The sequence below is a fragment of the Herpailurus yagouaroundi genome, unplaced genomic scaffold (genome assembly GCF_014898765.1).
Source record: "Herpailurus yagouaroundi ecotype Mexico unplaced genomic scaffold, PumYag 213, whole genome shotgun sequence".
Taxonomy (NCBI): domain Eukaryota; kingdom Metazoa; phylum Chordata; class Mammalia; order Carnivora; family Felidae; genus Herpailurus; species Herpailurus yagouaroundi.
The window spans coordinates 3,747,330-3,768,554 of NW_024412444.1; the positions used below are offsets into that span (position 1 = coordinate 3,747,330).

The 21,225-nt window shown below is 43.1% G+C and overlaps 1 protein-coding gene and 1 non-coding gene across 17 annotated transcripts in view; both read left to right on the forward strand.

The window, feature by feature from the left end:
* The window catches only part of MAGI1 (membrane associated guanylate kinase, WW and PDZ domain containing 1), a 643,266-nt gene that overhangs the window by 604,683 nt on the left and 17,358 nt on the right, over positions 1-21,225 (forward strand). For 5 of the 16 annotated variants that reach the window (XM_040454513.1, XM_040454514.1, XM_040454502.1 and 2 more), the window contains 6 exons: positions 4,570-4,786; positions 8,467-8,550; positions 11,383-11,474; positions 12,921-13,113; positions 15,511-15,804; positions 18,765-18,968. In XM_040454513.1, the coding sequence (XP_040310447.1) occupies positions 4,570-4,786; positions 8,467-8,550; positions 11,383-11,474; positions 12,921-13,113; positions 15,511-15,804; positions 18,765-18,968 (1,084 nt within the window). The remainder of the gene's footprint in view (positions 1-4,569; positions 4,787-8,466; positions 8,551-11,382; positions 11,475-12,920; positions 13,114-15,510; positions 15,805-18,764; positions 18,969-21,225) is intronic. The other 11 variants (XM_040454515.1, XM_040454518.1, XM_040454504.1 and 8 more) reach the window with 5 other exon arrangements.
* Positions 19,376-19,448, forward strand: TRNAK-CUU (transfer RNA lysine (anticodon CUU)). Its single transcript has one exon. It is a non-coding gene; the product is annotated as a tRNA-Lys (tRNA).

A 21,225-nucleotide genomic window follows, 5' to 3' on the forward strand; every position in this document is an offset into this window, starting at 1 on the left:
AAGAACAGACTTGAAATGTCTCTTGAGCTACAGATAGATCTCTTGGGGCCAGTTTCTCACCTAGAAAAATGAGGAGAAAGACAATCCCACCAGATGCAAGTCTGATCCTGTGCTATAACTAGTTCAGAAGTGAATTTGTTCTCATGCCCCAGGTCTTTGCTGAGAGGTAATTCCGGGTGGCTGTAGAGGTACAAGTTGACTTTAATTTGAGAGATACATAAACATGACTTTTCTCCTGGACAGTTCTGGGCTCTGATCAGATAAAAGGCAACATGAAAGCTAATTAGCATGCCCACAGAAGGGAAGAAGGCATATTTTGAACTCTAGCACATACACACAGAGCATATAGCTTCAAAAAAATTAGACTACCAAGATATTGAATACAGACTATATCTTCAAATCAAGTGGTTTGCATAATTGAACTTGAAAAGAAACATAAGGCGAGGTTAAATCTTATCAGAGGAAAATCTAAACAGCTTCCAGAATGTTGTGCATTAGCCCATTAGCGTGGGTTAGAATATGTCATCTAGTGATAGCTTTAAGTGGTGACGTAGTTTTTTTTGAGCGTGTTCTTAGGATGATGCTTTATTTACTTCTGTTTGCCAAATTTAGGGACAGGGTTTAGGTGGCATTTAAAAGGGATGCAGAGATGCAGTTTCAGAGATAGTTTTATTATTAAAAAAATTTTTTTTAACGTTTATTTATTTTTGAGACAGAGAGAGACAGAGCATGAACGGGGGAGGGTCAGAGAGAGAGGGAGACACAGAATCCGAAGCAGGCTCCAGGCTCTGAGCTGTCAGCACAGAGCCCGACGCGGGGCTCGAACCCACGGACCGCGAGATCATGACCTGACAGAAGTCGGACGCCCAACCGACTGAGCCACCCAGGCGCCCCCAGAGACAGTTTTACAAACTCATTCCACATTCTGTCATTTCGTATTAAATTGGACCGGAGTCAGACATTTGTTGGGAGGTGAGAAAGGGTGTTAAAATTTGAAAAATGGCCCAAGCCTTTTCTGGTGGACTTTGTTTGCACACCGTGGTAATGGCAAAGCCGTTCTTCAGTCAAACCTGAGATTTCCAGGTCCTCCGTGTCAGGGATTTGTTACATCCATCTGAGGGTCTCGGGAAGCCGCAAGACGGCAGACACAACCTGTGCACATGATCTTGTGGGCATGTGTGTAAAAACACATGTGCATTCTCTGCAGGAGAAAAGGCCAGCCCGTTAGCAGATTCTGTCAGTAGGGCAAGGTTGCCAGAAAGAAATTTTTCTCCAGTTCAGAAGGAGGGGGTGAGCGGCAGAGGTTACGTTGGGGTTCCAGGGACTACAAAGGAACCCTGGGAAAGAAGACTGTGACCTTTCCCTCAGGTAACCCTGCAGGGCAGCTCACTTTAGGTCCCAGTGAGGCTTTGTGAAGCATCGTCTTGACCCAAAGGATCCTGAAGATTCGGGGATCAGAGACTGACGTTAACTGTGAAATGAATTTAGTGCCAATAGACCAGTCCCACATTCTGGCATTTGCTACTATTTGAGGGACCCAGAGACGGTGGGCATTTGAACGAGGGGATGTGGTTCTTAGGGTGAACTCCAGAGGTCCTTAATCTGTGGAATTACTTCCTTTTATATTTAAAATACGCTTTTCCTCCTTTCCTGAGAACAAAAATAAAGCACGACCAAAATATAAAAAGTAACAGCTGCATTAATTCTCCTTACCAAGGTTTACTTCAAGATGAAAATAGCTTTAAATTTTGTCTTGATTATAACAAGCATTATCTATACCTTATAAAAAGCAGATGGGGCGTCTGAGTGGCTCAGTCGGTTAAGCATCCAACTTCGGCTCAGGTCACAATCTTGTGGTCTGCGGGTTCAAGTCCCGCGTCAAGCTCTGTGCTGACAGCTCAGAGCCTGGAGCCTGCCTGATTCTTGTCTCCTTCTCCCTCTGCCCCTCCCCCGCTTGCGCTCTGGCTCTGTCTCTCAAAAATAAATAAACGTGAAAGGGTGTGTTGGCCGTTAACATTTTCTGACTTGAAGTCTTCAAGCATGTCTCCCCAGGGAGGCAAGAAGGCAGCCACTGAGGTTCTAGGAGGGCAGAAATCAGATAGCTGGTCCCAGGAGCCGCAGGTGCTGTCGGGAAGGACTGTTAGAAGCCGGAAAACCAGGTTTTATTCCACATCTCTGGAACTCGGATCCATGTAGGTCTGAGCTGAACACTTCATCCTCACAAGGGAACGGTGTCGATATGGGGGGACGGCGGTAGTTGTCCCTGCCCAGATCTCAGTGTGCTCTCCTCTCACCTTCACCAGAGTATATACGTTGTCCCCCGGAGTCTGAGTGAACTGAGCCTCTCAGGGTTTTATTTACCAAGACCTCTTTGCTAGTGTAGAATGTGGGCCTCAAATTTCTCCCGCAGGCACACCAGATATAATTTTAAGTGCTCTGTCTTGCCTTCATCAAATACATGCCCATCTCCTCACCTTTGAATCCTTGCCAAAATCCATATTGAGACCTGTAATCTGTATCAGTCAAGGGTAGATGAAGTTTCTGCCTTTCTGGGACTTTCTTCAGATACCGATATCGAAGCGAAGACTCAAAGGGGAGGGCGTAAAGGGACCTGAGACTGAGATGAAAGGGAACTTGAACATTTCCATGAAGATGGGGAATGAAAGGTGACGGATACCTGGGGAGAGAGGGAGGAAGGTTTTGATAGGTTTGATTGTAAGACCAAGGGGAAGATTGTGATGCTACATGGAACTTTAGGGAACTGAAATGCTCTGGGTCAAAAGATCTTAGGAAACCAATTAACTAGCACAAGCTATACAGGTCCCATAAGAGAGGACAGAGATACCCCTTCCTGTCCTCTGCCCCGTTACGGTGCTTTTAAGCAGATAAGTATAGGGACATAGCATCTATTAAGTGAGAGGCAGGATTCCAGAATTTGTATTTTGAATGGGGGAAACTGAACACCGGGGCTTACCACCATCTTTTATTCAAGGAAATAAGAACTGAAGTGATTTCATTTCCTGCCAGGTATTTTTCTTCCCACTAGGTTTTGCTCTCTGTTCAATCACCATTCAAACAAAGAGCATTTCATAAAATGGGAAGGGTCTTTTGCTGAGCAGGTTTCAAAGCACAGAAACCTGCTTATTCTATTGAAATTTAATGAAACTCTTTCCTTTTGAATGCTGCTTGGACTTTGGACAGGTTGCAGATCTAACAAGGCTGACCTCCTGAGGTCAACCCATATAGAAAGTCTGATCATGGGGCTCCTGGGTGGCGCAGTCGGTTGAGCGTCCGACTTCAGCCAGGTCACGATCTCGCGGCCCGGGAGTTCGAGCCCCGCGTCGGGCTCTGGGCTGACGGCTCAGAGCCTGGAGCCTGTTTCCGATTCTGTGTCTCCCTCTCTCTCTGCCCCTCCCCCGTTCATGCTCTGTCTCTCTCTATCCCAAAAATAAATAAACGTTGAAAAAAAAGAAAGTCTGATCTTGGTTTTTTAAGCAACAGCAGTGTCAGGAGGTAAAGAGGTGAAAGGTGACTCCTACAAAATTGAGTAGCTAAGAATTCTGGTAGCTCTTCATATGATAACTACTTATATGCTTATAAGTACCAGTGCACATATAACGCTAGGCATGATTTTTTAAAAGGTCTGATCTCTTCCTTACAGTGTTGAAGAACTAATGGCAAAAGGTAAAAGTGGGGCATTTTATTATTGAAAGATGCAAAATGGGAAGTCCCCAGGAACATTTTTAGCCCTGATTGTATTTACTCTGGCTGTTATAGCCTTACATTTAAATCCCTCATGGTATTTTGTGTCACATGTTTTGTCCAAAAATTGCTGATGTTGAAGTGATACATCTCGTATCTCTCCCCTGAATTTCAAAGTCATGGATCCAGTTGCTTATAGGACACGTCCAGATGCATGTCTCATAGCTCAAATTTACAAGCCCAGAACTGAACTCTTACTTCTAACTGCACAGACCCAAATAATCTTCCCCCTTATCGCCGCCATATCAGTAAGAGGCTACTTGAGTCTTGCAGTTGGATCAGACCCTCAACTTTGAAGCCGTCCTTGATTCCCTTCTCTCACACCTTGCATACAACCTACTCGTCCCCATCTCTGCCACATTACCCTGGTCCAAGCCATCATCCTCCCTCACCTAGATAGTTACCACAATATCCTAAGGTCTCCCCACTTCACGGCTTGCCCTGGGACCTTCTAAAACAGCAGCCACAAAAATGAGGATGCTAAACTGATACATCTTGTAAAACATGCACCCAGGGTCTTAGCTGGGAACCTATGATGGAAATTGGATTTGTTTTCTGCTGCAGCCCAGAGAGCAATATGGTTTGTGATTATGTCTTCCCATCTGGCCCGCCCCTCTCTCTGTCTGCCAATCACCTGGGGATTTATCTGCATGCAGCACTAGCTGGAGAAAGATGGAAACCCAAATGTTGTTGACGTATTTACATATGTGTGCGCAGACGTGCTGAACAAAAACAAGCTGATGGAAACACCCACTCAGAGAGCCAATAACAATTCTCTTCTTGCTTCTCTCACTCGCTTGCTTTCAGCAACCACTGGAAAGAAAAGACAGCCAGAATAGTTCTCAGCACAGTGTTTCCAGCCACCGGAGCCTGCACACGGCCTCCCCAAGCCACAGCACACAGGTGCTCCCCGAGTACCCACCTGCAGAGGCCCCAACTCCAGATCAAACCGACAGCTCTGGGCAGAAAAAACCAGATCCTTTTAAAATCTGGGCCCAGTCCAGGAGCATGTATGAAAACCGACGTGAGTAGCACCCTGGCCCCTGTCTTCCCGAGCCCCCTCCCCAAGGCTTCAACCGTCTCCTGAGGCTTCTTGAAAATAGATTTTCAGTGTGTACACAGAGGAGAGGTAAATCAAGGTGAGAGGCGAAAGCTTCTCGGAGTAGTGATGGAATTTGCTGGGTGTTCATGGAGGATCCATTATGTGTGCAGTTCGGGGAGGGCTTGATATGGATGGTGGTCAAATAAAGGGCTTGGATAAAAATGGATTTATTTTTCCCTTCACTTAGAAGAGGTGGCAGGTAAGAGCTGCTGTCTCGTTAACTCTTGCCCGTGCAGAGACCGTGGCCTTGTTCTTGAGAAACAGCTCTGATGTACCATAGAACGTAAATACGATTGGTTTGGATTGCAGGAGTAATGAGAAGAAATTAAATGCTTTCTTAGCGGTCTCCTAGTTTTTTTAAGAATACTGGTAATTTTTTTTTTTTTTTTTTTTTTTTTTTACCATTACCAGCCTTTTTAAACATTCCCCTTAAAAAGGGAAGGAAAAAAAAACCCACAGTGAGTGGTTTGTGCTTTAATTATTTATACTGTGGTCATGTGTGTTCCTTTGGCTTCACCTTTTCGATAAATGTGAACTGGTGACGGCATCCATCCGTCACTTTTTGGCTCTTAATGCCCTTAATAGTGCCTTTGTGTTTTATTTCTTTTCATTATGAAATGATTCCAAACACTGTTCACGAAACATAATAATCCTGCCATTATCAGTGAAAGCCCCTAAGGCGCCCTAATCTTAGAGGATACAGACTGACCCCCTGTTTTGGAAGTTGCTCTTAAGTGACATTTTCTCGTGAGGACGACTGGTCAGGATGCAGCAGCCCGGAAGGAGTCGACAGGAGCATTTTCCCATCAGGCTGTGGGGTGGGCGAGAATGTTTAATGAGAGAGGAGGCGTAGTCTGGGGAAGGGTCTGATTAAAATTGGAGGCGAGGAGAGACTCATTCTGTCCATCCTCTTTGTGACTGACACCCCCCCCCCCACCCCCTCCAGCCCCAGACAAGTTTTGTTGATAGCCACAGCTGTGGTTGCTTCTCGGGCAAAGCGCCCAAGGCTCCAGCCTCTTGCCCACCCACTCAGACTTGGCTCTGAAGCCTTTCCTCTGCTGGCTGGAGTGATTCCTCTGTGACCCAAACAAAACAGGGCAGGGGAGGCCAGCATCCCCATCTGAGAAGGATAGTTGGCCACCCTCCTGGGTGAAATTCAGCAGTTAGGGGGCACAAGGCAAGTCTGGAGTCTTGACGATTACCAAATTTTGGAAGTCCCTCAGGGTCACTCTAGTCTTTCCTTCGTCAAGGGAGAAATAGCATTGCGTTCTTACTCCAATAGTGTGGGACACGAAATAAGGCGTTTTGGCCAAGGGTTCCCTATGCTGACAAAAGCCAGATAATCTGAGAAGGAATTTATTTAGTCCCTGGTCTAGAAAGACCCCCTAGAGTATCCCTGAGGCCAGGCCAGAGGAAATGAAGTTCCATTTGGAACATCCCTTGTAAGCATTAGTTGGTACGTATGAACCCGGGGTCTGTCCTCACTCTGTCTTCTCACTCGTTGTAGTGATTTCATCGAACAAATGTTTTCCAAAGAGGAATACTTTCACATTCTCTTCACACTTCCCTCTAACCATGTGGCTCCTCCAATCAATGGCCCACCTTCGGCTGATGTTGACATATTGCTTTATTGACCAAGCCCCTGCTTTTCTCCATACAGTACACATTTATGACTGAATTTCTCATGGACGAATCTTTCAGTGATAAAAGAAGTCGTGTTCTGCAGTGCTGCTGGGGCATGGCAGATTGACAGACGACTAATGTACCCATTTAATAGGAGACACCAGCTCAAATTCCATGTTCACCTTGGGGGAAGCAAAATTTCTTAAGAATTTAGTGTCTCATCAAATTTCCCAGGAAGTTTTTAACCAGGAAAAAAAAAAAAAAAAGTAAAATATGTACTCTTACCACACAGCCAGCTAGCTTACTTAAGCGTCAAAATTATTCAGGCGGCTGTCAGACCGAAATATTTGGAATGGTGCCAGTTTTGGCTCTGCTTTCTATAACATCTAAGGAATAGGATCTAGCAGCATAAATGAGAATCAATTTCTTTTTGGGTGATTGGAGGCTCCATAATTGAGTGATCGTAACAACTTAATTGATGTTAAGATTCACATGGATTTCTTCCTCACCACTCAATGAGAGTAATGATGAGACTCCCCACCCCCCATGGTAATTATTCAGGGTCTGTCACAGATTTTCTTCTTTTCACAGTACCTGCAAATGAACCTACATCAATCTTGTCTTTTAATCAGTGTTTTGCTTTATCCCAGATCCATTTCTCCCATTACCTTAGATTGTTTTTTATCTTGTCTTTCAGAGGAAAAAAAAATACAGCATGTAGCCTTGTTAGATGTGATTCCCTGCCCCTCCCCCCAAAACATATTAAAATGAACAAAATTCTCCAAGAAAAACGGGGAACTTGAAGTCAGGAAGAACACTTTCCTTGGACCCATGTTATCCTTTTTATTTGGAAGATAAATTTTCCTTCTGTTTCATTTTATTCTGAAGGACAGGGTGAAGATTTACACAGTCTCTGATCAGATTCCTTCACGTGGTCTAAATGCTGTACAAAGTAGTGTATTCCTGATAGGGCCATCTGTCAAAACACCAGTGTCAAAACGAATCAATCTGAGTTGCGGATGTGTTAATAAATCCCTTTGAAGGGCTTAAATGTTTAATTAAAAACAAAGTCAAGTATGGAAGTCCTTTAAAAGCCACGTGGCCTGCTTTGTATTTTCTCTAGTAACATGTCCATTGCTCACATGGCTTTAAAAATGATACTGATAGAGTGTGACTAGCGAATGTTCAGGAAGACAAGCTAGTATCTCGTGTGTACGAAAGGAAGTCTAAAGCTTGAAAGTGCAACAGTCTCTGTTCATAAAATAGTTTGGAAAGAAAAAAGTCAGAGCTGTTGTACCAATGTTGTAAACCTGTCCTATTCAGGAGAAACATGCTCGCAGGTTGGAATTGGTCACGGGGATCCTTTACTGTAGTGAGTTTAAGGAGCTTGGTTGTACTTCCAGATTTCAAGAGGTGTTATTTCAGCTCTTATTTGTGTTCTGTTCCAATCTTGGCCAGATCTGATGATTTTTGACTCTAAATAAAAGGCTACTCTGGTTGAACTGCCTAGAATTCATCTGAACAGGTATTACTACAAGAATGAATTCCATTGGGAATCTGATACTTTTCAAAATAAATGCTGTGGCGTGGCAGTAACAAAAGTAAATTAATTTTTTTTTTCAAAAGGAAATCAGGGTTTAGACAAACTTGAAGTTCATGACATGATTAAAACAAAGTCATACGAGAATGTGTACTTTAAGGTATAATTAAATGTGAACCGTCGGGGATGGTAATGTTTTTTTTCTGTGAAATTCTCCATGGAACAACTGTAAATACCAGCTTTTGACAAGAAAAGCACCATGAAAAAAAAGAAGAAAAAACCCACAGAATCAAATTGTAGTCTTTTAAAATCCATAGCAGCCATGACCTTTACTGTGAAAGCTTAACTGCACGTTCCTTATCAATCACAACTAAATTAAAATGAACTAAGCGAAAGCACATACATTAAGCTTTGCAAAATTGTGAAATTAATATTCCAGCTATGTCACCTTCGCCTGCATCGGGATTGAGCAAGGGTGAAAGAGAAAGAGAAGTCAGTTCCACGAGTTTTGGAGAATGTCAGAGTAAGGATCCCCTGAAAACTTTTATTTCTCCATTATTATTCATACTGTTTGATGTTGCCATTGGTCTCGGGGGCTGGGGGAAACCTCAGACAAGGGAGGGAAGAAAGAGAACTGCCATGAATGGAAGGGTGATGGCACTCTTGTTGACCAAGCACAGACCAAAGACAAGATGAAATAAAAAGTGATGGGCACATTTTATCCAAGTCTGGAAATGTGTGTCTGTAGCAATGGAGACACCAGGGGGTTTCTCTGCAAACCTAGTGACTCCATTCTTTGTAATTATCAAAGGAAGTCTTTTGACTGCTTTATTGAGTTGTCGCTGGCATCACCAAAGGAGGTAACTGCTGACATTGCCCCCCGTGCAAGGGCTTAAAAAGGAGAAAAACCGGACAAAGTTTTCTTAGTTCTTTTTTGATTCAGCCTTACTCAACAAAAAAAAAAAAAAAAAAAAAGGAGGGGTGATATCAATATCAGAAAGATAATTCCTCCCTGCTGCCTCCTAAAAACTTAATTCTTCTAAAATCTGCCTGAAATAAAGAGGAGAGCAAACCATTTTGGGGCAGGGATTAGAAACCTCAGTGCCCCTGGGCAGAAGTGGCAGCCGAGAACACAAAAGAGAGAAATTCTGTAACACAGTTCATGACTAATTTATCACCGAAGTCAGCTATTTGGGTACGTGGAGTGTGGTTGATGGGAGAGTGTAATGGTGAAAATGCCAAAGTCAAAGTGCCAAAAGACTTTCTCTGTAACTTGTCTGTGTTGATGTATCGTGTTGGTGTCTGTGTTTTCCTAGCTCATCACTGGCATCTTCAACGTCTTTGGTGTCTTTGGCCATCTTCCTTTTCAACAGGAAGCTCTTGCAACAAATTTGCCACTTTACCGCTGATTCTCAGAGAGACACAAATGCTTTTTTTCCTATGGACTAAACTGTATGATAAGCCTAAGTCTTTTGGCCACAACCACCCATACCGTAGTAACAAACCTAAATGAGTCAATGAAGGCAGAAACTTGCTACATTTGGTGCTAGTGGAGGAGGGGCAAGTGTTCTTGTGTTCAGTGATGCCGAGAAAAATGGGCGTAGGCTGAAGTCTCTGCAGAGATCCTTCCCTTGTTGACAAAGGGCTCAGCAGACTTAAGGCAGACTCTGCCAGCAACCGTGTGCTGGCTGCAAAGCACCCATGGTCTATTTTGGAAATAATCCTCCTGCTTGAGTGAACCCAAGACGGAGACCCAACCTGATTTAATTTGTTGTTTCAATGAGGCTATTAGAACAAATACCCTTTCGGCAGCTACTCGAACAGAAAGAAAATACTGTTACCTTAGCATGCTCAAGAAAATATCATTCTCAAATTGTGTTTATGGGAGTCCTATGATGTAGCTTAACTGCGTATTCCATGGAGGCTTGTAGCTTAGCCTCCACAATTATAATAAAAAAGCATTGGGCATAAAGCACCAACAAAAGCCCATCGTATTAAGATAGCTCAGGCAAAAATATTGGACTCCAAATTCTCTGACTGGTACTTACCTGTCCATTTAGTTTCTTCTCTCTCGGCGTATTCATTGAGTGTACGTTCGAAGCGATTGGGTGAGTCACTAAAAAGGGACATCTCTTGCCAACTTGAATTCTCCCCTCCCCACTGTACAAAACTGAAGATGAGAATTAAACCCTCAGGCCTACGCACTCCTTCAACCCAAAACCCTACTTCTTAAACAAGCCAGAAAGTATGTAGGACAGTATTTGAAAGTTTCCTTTAGGATTCACTGCCACCAAACCATTTTTTTCCCTTAAATAAAAGATATGTCATTTAAAGATCACAAAATACACTTGTATACATTAAAATACTAACAAAGAATTAAATAGAAATAATTTTTTATTACGTTCGTTAAGTAACACAGTGGTATATAGAACACTTTCACATACAGTGGGTATTGTCTTACAGAAGTTATTTTTCTTTTAATAAATGAGAATTTTTATTTTAAAGCTTGGGCCATTAATGAGTTTTAAGAGTAAAATATCAAGTTATTGGATAATAAGTTAATACTTATAATTTTAAAATATTATAGGCAAATTCTGGAGTAAAGCAGCCATTCTAGTGGAGAAAACATGAAAAATTGATACAGAACACTTTTGTAGTCATCATTCATGTTGAGAATATCGGAGGCCAGCTACTTTTGGGTAGTACTACTGAAATCATAGCAAACTTTGCAAAACTGGACATATTAGGACGTTCAAGAGTAACTTTTGGCAAAAATGATCTAACAAATCAGATGATTGGATTGCACATCTTGATAAAGGGAGAAAGAAGTGACTTTTTTTTAAGTGAAAACTCTTTGACTCAAGCTGTTTTCTTTCATCCTCTACTTGGTATGACATCAGATGACTTACTAGGACTTCTAAATTCTCAGAGCGAGCTTCGGTTTCAATGGTCACTGTGGCTTGGCATGAGCTCTCGTCTCAGACACAGGCACCCACTTTGTGGTCCCACACATAATGATTTTAATTTACTTAATTTTTCTGACAATAATACCAAAGGCAGTGGTCAACACTGACTTCTGGCTTAGTCCAGGATAATAGCTTGGGCTTGATTAGGAATTATCAAACAGTGATTAGTCCTTTGAAAAAACGTAGGGCCCAGTGACCTGTCCCCCTACTGATTTCTGCCCAGTGTCCTCCATTATTTCATCCATCCAGATTATTTTGCTTCCTACTCTTGTGTCGGAAAGCTGTCATCTGCTCAAGCACCATCAGGATTGGTCTTCTATGTTCACCTTTAGAGCAGGATTCCTTTTATCATAGAAATAACCTCCCTCTTCTTTCTTTCTTCTCTGCAGTTCCAGATTACCAGGAACAGGACATCTTTCTCTGGAGAAAAGAGACTGGATTTGGATTTAGGATTCTGGGTGGAAATGAACCAGGAGAACCTGTGAGTCTCTTGTCTACCTCTTCCCCCCAGTGCTGTCTTCTAAGATACCAGAGCCAACCGGCAGCCGTGGCAGATCACCAAGATTTGAGCCCAGCTGCGTGCAGCACAGATCTGCCTTATCTCTGACAGTATGGCTCATCCACTGGATTCAAAGGGACTAGTTCCCTACTTAATAGTTTATATTTGTGATGATAACAAGTGGCAGCAGCAGCATCTGGAGCTCCCCATGAAGGAAAGTGAAAACAAAAAGCAAAATAATAGGCATCAACTAATAAAAACTAATAAAAATAACCCTGAACGAAGGTCAGGAGACATTTAACCTTCTTGATCCTCAGGTCCCTCATCTTTAAAATAAATTTAGTATCCTATCACAGGACTATTTTGAAAGGAGAAAAGAGAACTAAAGATAAATATTGTTAACTTCTTCATGATAATAAATAATAATAATAATAATAATAATAATAGCTGTCACTTATTGAGCACTTACTATGTGCCAGGGCCTGTGCTAATGGCTTTTAATATACATTCTCTCATTTCCCCATCAAACTCATGAATGTATCCCCATTTTTCAAATTATCAAATAAAGACAAAGAAGGGTTAATTGAGTTGCCCAAGATCATAGCATTAGTAAGTGGAGGGACTGGAATGGGTCTGACTTCAGGGTCCATATTCTTAATCACTCTTTTGTCAAAATTCTTTGTAAACTTTAAGTACTAGGTAAAGGTAGTCACAAGCATTACTGTCTACAGAAGGCAAGGAAACAAATATTTTAGCTAAGGTTTAATGAATGGTAAATACAACCAGACTCCAAATATAAAGGCTTCTCTGCATGTGGGTGCTAAAAAAGTACAGCGATGGGACATCAAACCAGGCTTTGCTGGATTCATTTCTTCATTGAACAGTATTTACTGAGCATTCCCTATTGCTAGGCATAGTGCTGGACCTTTAAAGAAAAGTAGTATTACCATTATAATTTCCAGAGTTTCTGGAAGGAGGGTTCTTAGGTAAACAGAAAAGGAGAAAAGATTTTGCAAATGACAGGGTAAAGTCATTTATTTCTGCAAAGAGGACAAAGAGTGAGTCATCACCAGACCACAGGTAAATGGAACCAAACAAGAAATAGTTACTCTTGGGACACCTGGATGGCTCAGTCAGAAGAGCATGCAACTCTTGACTCTTGTGAGTTGGAGCCCCATGTTGGGTATGGAGATTACTAAAAATAAGTATATAAACTTTAAAAAAAGGAAATAAGTTACTTTTCCACCATTTAAGAATTGTTATAGCACCTTCACAATGGCCTGGTACCCACTGGGTGCTCAATAAACGGTTATGGCAAGGATGCAGCCATGAATGAACACAATGAATTGTTCTCAACAATGTGAAGGCCATCAGTATAATAGTAAATCAAAAGGTTAATGTTTCACCCGTCATCCACTTATTCAACAGATTTATATTGGTCACATCGTACCACTGGGTGCTGCTGATACAGACGGCCGCCTGAGGTCTGGGGATGAATTAATCTGTGTGGATGGGACACCGGTCATTGGAAAATCACACCAGCTTGTGGTCCAGCTTATGCAACAAGCTGCCAAGCAAGGCCACGTCAATCTCACTGTGCGGCGCAAAGTGGTGTTTACAGGTATGTTTTTCATTCATTCCTTTAGACAGCGCATTGTCACTTGATGCACAGGAAAGGCTTCCTTCCTGTGTCTGCCTCCTCGAGCATCTATTTTAGCAAATCTTTGCAAATGTGATTAAGCTCAGAATTTCCAGATGGTCTGCTTCTCTCAAACCCAGCAGAACTTCTGTCACTCAAAAGTACTTTAATGTGCCATTCGTGCATGTTCAGCAAAAGCTTCTAGAAGAAGACTAGTCAGATATACACTACCTCTGCTCATCCCCCTTGCCGACCAGAAGTTAGTCACCTTCTTCATTTAATGTTAATTCTCAACAAAAGAGGTCGTTCTAAAAGTCAGGAGAGTTGTAGCCTCAAATTAAAAGAACAAAAATTAGTTCTGTGCTGCCAGATAAGCTCATAAAAAGTGAATGATCCTTTACTCTGTTGTTGCCTGCATATGTAATCAGGCAAGATCTGTTTTCTCCATCAGAAAGGTGTAGAGGTGGCCAGTGCGAGGCCATCTTTGACCCCTTCCTCCTGCCTACAGGTTTTCAGGTACTGTACGTGAGTTCTCCAAACATACAAACCCTTTCTGGCCCAGCTCAAATAAAACCTTCTCTGTGAAACCCTCAGAAATTCCCTCCTTCTTCCAACTGCCTTCCGATCTTGGCATTCCTTCCTTGCCATTCTTGTGAATCGTGGTTTACCTCTGTATCAGAATCTGCCATTTTGAGACAGTTCATTGTCTGTCTCCTTCCATTCACTCACCAGCCTCTTGAAAGCACACTTGGTGGTAGTTCCCCTGGGTATGTCTACAGCCCCCACCTTGAAATAGTGAAGACGGAATGCAGAAAAAAAGCAGATTAAGCATTCTATCACTTGAATTACTGAAGAAGTAGGACATGAAATCCTATCATTTCTTCATAGCTTTAATATTAATGAAACAAATACTTGCCAAATAAAATTAACTGGCACCTTGTTAAAAGTTTTTTGTATAGCTCATTTAAATGGCATGTCATTAATTATAGAATTAAGATATCAGATTCCAGTGTGAGAGTCCTACCTTAGTGAAACCAGGGAAAACAGTGTTAATCAGTCATGGATTATGCTCCAAGAGCTCATTTGCGGCCTCGGAGAATTTCTTAAAATGGTATTCCATGCGGCCAGAGGCTGTCAGTTAAAAATGGCTTTGGAGATGGCGATGAAAACTTTCTGACTTCACTGACCCAAATAAAAGTAATAGAAGCAATGTGATTTTTGTTTCAGATTTGTTTTTAAATATTAAATATTTGGGCTTTTTAGCTTTGGGTCAAAGCCATGTTAAATCTCTTAAGACACAGGAGACTAAGTACAATAAGCCAGTCACAAACATCGTATGAATTCACTTATATTCAAATTCACAGGGTAGTCAAATTCATAGAGACAGAAAGTCGCATGGTCATTGCCAGGGGTTGGTGGAGGGAAAAATGGCTAATTACCATTTAATGGGTACAGAGTTTTAATTGTGGCAAATGAAAAGTTTCTGTAGCCGGATAGTGGTGACGGTTGCACAACATTGTGACTGTACTTAATGCTTCATGCCCCTGAGCTTTACACTTAAAACTGGTTAAAATGATAAATTTTATGTTACAGATATTTTCCCACAATAAAAAGAAATGTATGAAGGGAGAAGCTTTGAAAATAAATGCTTTACCCAAAACTCGAACACACATTTTGTTGGGAGCATCAAACCTAAGTGGCTCCTACCTCTTACTGTGACTTATTTAGGTGTGCTTTACCCTGTCACCCGATAAAGCAGTACAACTGGAATCCTAATGGAGGCTAATGTACCCAGGAGTGTGATCAGAGTGGGCAATGACAGTTGGAAACCAGGGAGAGAGGCTAAGTATACCTCTGACAGGTGTTGTCAAGAATCCCACAATATGGCAACCTTAATGGCAGGGCCAACGTACAGGGTCCTGCCTGATGGAAAAATAAAAAGCAAAGCTGCTTGGAAGGCGGAGCAGAAATGTGACTTTTGTGGGCAGTGACAAGGTGAACGTGCACCAAGGTCTCCGAAGCGAAGGTGGCGGTCGTCCCCGGTGCAGGCCACCCCTGCACCGGTGTTCGTGTTCCTGTGATTTTGTGCCCCCGGCAGTAGCACCGAGTGGGCCCCTCTTGCAGCCAAGTTGAGCCTGAGAGTGGGTACTGATAGGCCGGGTGCTGTCAGTGACACGAGCTGGGCGTCCCCTGGGGTGTTTTCACGTGGCGGTGGATACCGTGCAAGAGCCGTGTACCTTGCAGCGGCCCTGGCATCCGGAGCCTGCCGGGCCGCGGGGGCCGCGGCCTCCTTCCGGGCCGCGGCGCTGCCGTGCGGGCCGGCCGGCCGGCGGGCGAGCGCAGCAGCCCGAGGCTGAGCCGGGCCTCTCTGTCACGCAGCCCCCAAAGCCGAGAACGAGGTGCCCTCGCCGGCCTCCTCCCACCACAGCAGCAACCAGCCGGCGTCCCTGACGGAGGAGAAGCGCACCCCGCAGGGCAGCCAGAACTCCCTGAACACGGTGAGCTCGGGCAGCGGCAGCACCAGCGGCATCGGCAGCGGCGGCGGCGGCGGCAGCGGCGTGGTGAGCGCGGCCGTGCAGCCCTACGACGTGGAGATCCGGCGCGGCGAGAACGAGGGCTTCGGCTTCGTCATCGTGTCCTCGGTGAGCAGGCCCGAGGCCGGCACGACTTTCGGTGAGTGTCCCCGTCCGCCCTCCGGACCTTCCCAGATGCCGGCGAGTGCGTTGCGTTGCAAGTGAAAGATGGCCAAAATCTCATTAACAGAAATGCCTTCATGCTTTTCGCTTCAGGTAATTGAAGTCATAATTGGGGGTGGAGAGTGTTTTGTAGCTTTTCCCCTCCTGAAGGTGGGACTTTTGGGGGTTTTTTTGTTTTGTTTTGTTTTTTAACCTTTCAGCGGCATGCAGAATGCGTGTCCACAGGCGCACAAACAACTTGAAGCATAAATGATATTTGCCTGAAACTTGGAGAGCAACCTCGACAGTGTAGAGTGGGCAGTCTTTGTCAAAGAAAGCCTTTTGTGAGGTCCTGAGTAGGAGGTCATTAACAGCAGAAGCCTCAGCAGGTGTAAGGGTTTTTAGCCTAAGCTTATGGTTTTACAGAAATGCCTAGGGAGCAATACAGGTGTAAGGAGTAAACGTAACTACATGCAGTGCCCGTTCCACCTTACCTGTGTCCTTTCTCTACTCTTTCCCCATCTGAAATTTTTAAATGTTAAATATTTTTAACCTGTCTGGTTAAGGATCTGGTTAAGATCTGAGCTCAGAGCCATTTGTTTTCACTGCCCTTGAATTCTAGCAGGGCCGATTTACCTGTCTCATCTGGATATTGGGGGTTTCAGCAGAGTATGGAGAAATGCACTTGTCACCCTCTGAGAAGGTTAACTGATGGGTGTACTAGCAAAGACAGGACCCACATAAGTCCAGGAACCTAGTAACCTATGAATCTATTTCCTATTAGAATGGATGATAAAAATGTACTCCAGAAATGATCCATCATCTTCATTAGATAAAGAGTCATGTGTTTATCTCCCAGGCACATTTGTTCATTAATAAGGAATGGGATGAGAGACGGGGCAGGCCTGTGTGGGCTTTGAAATGGACTCTGCTCTATCTGCAAAGGAATTGTCCCCAGGAGTCCGATGACCAGTGACCCAGGTCACTGCTGGCCGAGATCAGGCCAGGTGCTCTGTCCCTTCAGCTTTCGGATCCAGTAGCACTCCCTTTATCTTCATTTAGCCTTTGTACGTTGCTTCCTGCAAAAGCCATTTCCCTAAAGTCTGTTCATTAGGAGTCCGTGAGTCAGTCAGGTCTATGCATGTGTGGCTGCAGTAACAAACGCCCGTTACTAACCGTGCTTCTGTGAGCTACATTAATAAAGTTATCGCAGCATGTCACGAAGGGATGACCGGACACCAAGGCAAGGTTTTTGGGGGCTTTGTTTGTAAATTTATCTGGGGGGCTTTTCTGTGTAATTTAAAAATATTCGAACAAGGCAGAGAGGGGTAAGAAATCCCATTGTTTGATCCTCCCCATGCACCCCTTGATCTTCTCAGGATTTTAGAATTCTTGGTTTTACTTTTCTCCATCGAAATAGATGTGTCAGATGGGAGGTTATGTGTTATTTAATGAATATTGAATGTCTTCTCACAATTTGGTCTTTGATTGTTTCCCTCTGGCTCTGACAATAAACAAGTTCAACTTTCCCTAATACCTTGCATGAGACTCCTGTTTCCCACTCTACAGAGCTGTCCTCCTACCTGTTGTTTGATACCTTTCTCCTGTGAGTTGTTTGTGGAGATGCACTAAACTTAATGAGGACCTTGAATTTGAGTACGGAGGCTTTCCATACCTGCCTGTTGGATTCCAAAAAAACATTTGCTTCCCTATTAAAAGCTCTGTGGCCTTGACCTTACGTGCCGTGGTACAGACGCGGGCAGATATGCTGAAATTCAAAGAAATTGGGATGCATTTCCCCCCACATGGTATCCCCAAGGTCCAAATTATGACAGAAGAGCCTAGCCCATTTCAGTGTCTTCCGTGCCCGTTTTATCGTCCTTTCCAAAAGGTGACGCAGCTGCGTAGCTTGCTTCACAGTCCTCAGAAAGACGAATTCTCGAAATAGGGAACTATGCATTTAGCTGGAGACCCTGTGCCAGGCCTCAAAGTCAATTTCCCACCCCTCGCTAGAAGTTAGCAGTGCACGTGGTTATGACCTCACAGTGCCCTAGAAACCTTCCTCTTCAAATGCACTTTTCCTGGTTTTCATGTTGTAGATGTGCAATAAGTAATAATGAGAAAGGAAATGATCAAAGGAAAGGGTTGAGGAAGGATCTGAATCCAGCTTCGGATCACTGTCCTTAGCCTGAGTAGGTACCAGGTTTTCACTGTCCTTTGAGGGGACTTTTGTGAGGAAGGTGGAGGATTTCAGCGCTAATGAGCCTTTCGGGCCCTTACCCTGAAAGCGCGCGACAGGCTGATTGAGCAAAGGTCATAAAAGGTTGGGTGTTTTTGTTGGCTCATCTCTTGTAATTATGCCTTTTTTTCTAAAGCTTTCATCATTCCGGATAGAAGGCAGAAGGACTAAGTGTTTGTCCATTAGGTGTTTTCAGATGGAATTTCTGGTGGTAGCTGACTCTTAGGCCTCCCCAGACACCTAGGGATTATTTTTTCTAAATGGAGAAAGAACAAAACATTGGCAGAAGCTTAACAGCTGGCAAAAGTGAAGTGACACGAACACACAGTGTGTAAAGCATCCATCCCAGCTCTGGGTCTCACATTTGCAGACCCAAAATAAGCCAATGGCGAGTTATTTTGGGGCGCTCGAGAGTCTTTGAAGTTGCTAACTATCACACATTTTGTAACCGATTGAAGGAGGGAAGCTGGGGGTTCCCCCTCATTTGGAATGGGGCAAGGAGCTAGGAGCCATCACTCCAGGGCGGCAGCTCCTTCCACAGATGCACTGAGTACTGCCAATGTTTTGACCATCGGCACAGAGCTCTCCTTTAATAACATTTGCTTAATGCTTTAATTAATTAACACTTAACCTTCTCTTTCCCTTTTCAACCCTTTTTCTCCTCCCTTCACTATATTCCCACGTAACTTAAAAAAAAAAATAAAAACTCAATATCAAAGCAGGCAATGCATGTGTGGCTATGCCTCACAAAATAGGTCGGATTATTGAGGGGAGTCCCGCTGACCGATGTGGCAAGCTGAAAGTGGGAGACCGGATCCTGGCAGTGAATGGATGTTCCATCACCAACAAGTCCCATTCAGACATTGTCAACCTAATCAAGGAAGCAGGAAACACAGTTACCCTCCGCATCATTCCCGGGGATGGTAAAGTATACCTATTGTGTCTCTCTTTCTCTCTCTAGCTCTTTCTGTACCTCTCCTTTTCTCTCTGTCTCTTTCTTTCTCTCATTAGTATTCACGTAATTGAATAGTGTCGATTTCGAAGCAGCCTTATCCATCCCTAACTGAACATACCCATCATGAGCCATTGTTACTAAACCTTACCCGCCCCTCCACTCCCTTTGCTTAATCCTCTTTCGCTGGGGCCCTGCCTTGCTGCAAGTATAAACATTGCAGAAAATCTCAACTTTCCCCATTTTATTTTGGTTTTGGTACCCTTGTCCTTAAAATGATAGAGTAGTTTGAATACAGTGGTAAAGATCCCCTGATGTTCTATCTGGAAATGAATAAAGAGTTTTAAAAAATCACTAAAATGTAACTGTGTGAGGGGTGCCTGGCTGGCTCAGTTGGTAGAGCATGTGACTCTTGATCTCAGGGTGGTGAGTTCAATCCCCACGTTGGGTATGAAGCCTATGTAAAATTCAATTAACAAGTGAATAAAATTTTTAAAAATGTAAATTTAACTGTGATACAGTGACATAAAACCTACATAATGACACTTCAGAGCCAATACTATTCTTTTCTCTCAGGATAAGTGAACATATAAAAGGTTTTTTTTAATATTTTTTAATGTTTATTTTATTTTGAGAGAGAAAGCACGTGCATGCGAGTGCTCAAGGGAGGAGGGGCAGAGAGAGAGGGAGGGAGAGAATCCCAAGCACGATCCACACTGAGCACCAAGCCCAACACAGGGGTTGATCCCATGGCCGTGAGATCATAATCTGAGCCAAAATCAAGAGTTGGACCCTTAACCGACTAAGCCATCCAGGTGCCCCAAAAGTGTTTTATTAAATGAGAGATTCTTAGGGTTTGTGCCTACTTGATTTGTCTCTAATTTTTACATGTGGATGAAAAAAGAATAAAACCTCTATTTTTGATAGGTTATATCTGCATTAAAGTAGGCCTGTTCTTATTTGTTAGTTTGTTTGGTTATTAATTCAAATCTGGTTTATTTTACACCACTGGTGATTCTGCCCCCCAGGGGACATTGGGCACACTGTCTGGAGTGGGTGCTAAGGTCATTTAGTGGGGAAAGACCAGGAATGCTTCTGAACATCCTACAGTATATAGGACAGCCCCCTACAAAATAAAGCTATATAGCAGGAAATATCAATATTCATTATTCTCAATAAAAATGAAGTTGATACACTGATGTCACTATGTATAGATTCTTCAGGGAATTTAGTCCTGAATATTGACTTCATTCTCAGCAGACTTTGCCTTTGGGAGGAGAGTGATACTTGTCTCCAGTGTTTCAATGTCTTTTGGTGGTGGTGGTGTTGTTACTATACATGTGTTATAAAATAAAATCTATATTCTAAAGTCAGTGTTTCTCAAGAGGAGAATGTGGTTTATGGAGATAGAGTGATAAAAATTCCCTGTCACTGATCTGTAAAATAAGAAAATCAGAGATTTTATTGGAAGTAATTCACCAAATGAATCTTTTTTAAGATTTTATTTTTAAGTAATCTCCGCACCCAGTGGGGGACTCAGAGTTGCATGCTCTGCCAACTGAGCCAGCCACGTGCCCCCCAAAGGAGTATTTTGTAATTGTTAGAAGGTGATCCTTTTTAGTTTAAAATTCAAGTGGTGTAAATTGTGCCTTTGAGAAAAAAATAAATCCCAAACCAAACAATAAATATTTGAAAATTGTTGGTTCTAAGAGCAGAGAATTTCCTCTGAACCAAAAATACCCAACTCAAATGTGGAGGAAAAAATAGCTTCTTGATTGCTCATCTCCTTTACCCGGCCTCAGATGCATGGTTAGTAATTTACCGTGTGGTCAGGAGTCCATTCTGCCAGTTCACCACTCTGGAAGGCAATTACAGTTTAGGAATGTGATCACAAGTTGATAGAACATAGGTTTCTAATGGAAAGAATGAAGGAAGCTAGAAAAATTTAGTGAGAGAGCCAAATGTAGTATATAAATTTAGATATATTGATGTGCATGCCCTACAGAGATTTCAGAAAACTAATTTAAAAAAACAGGACACAGGCATTGACTTGCTATGTCTATATTGGTTGGTCTTAGTGTGGGAATGATAATGTCCAAAAAAGGAAGGAAGGAAGGAAGGAAGGAAAGTACTCCTTGAAGGAAGGGCCTAGAAAAAGAGTTTGAAGTCAGGAAAGATATAAATATGCAGAAGCACTTTATCCTACTGTGCACATACTAGGTGTTGAC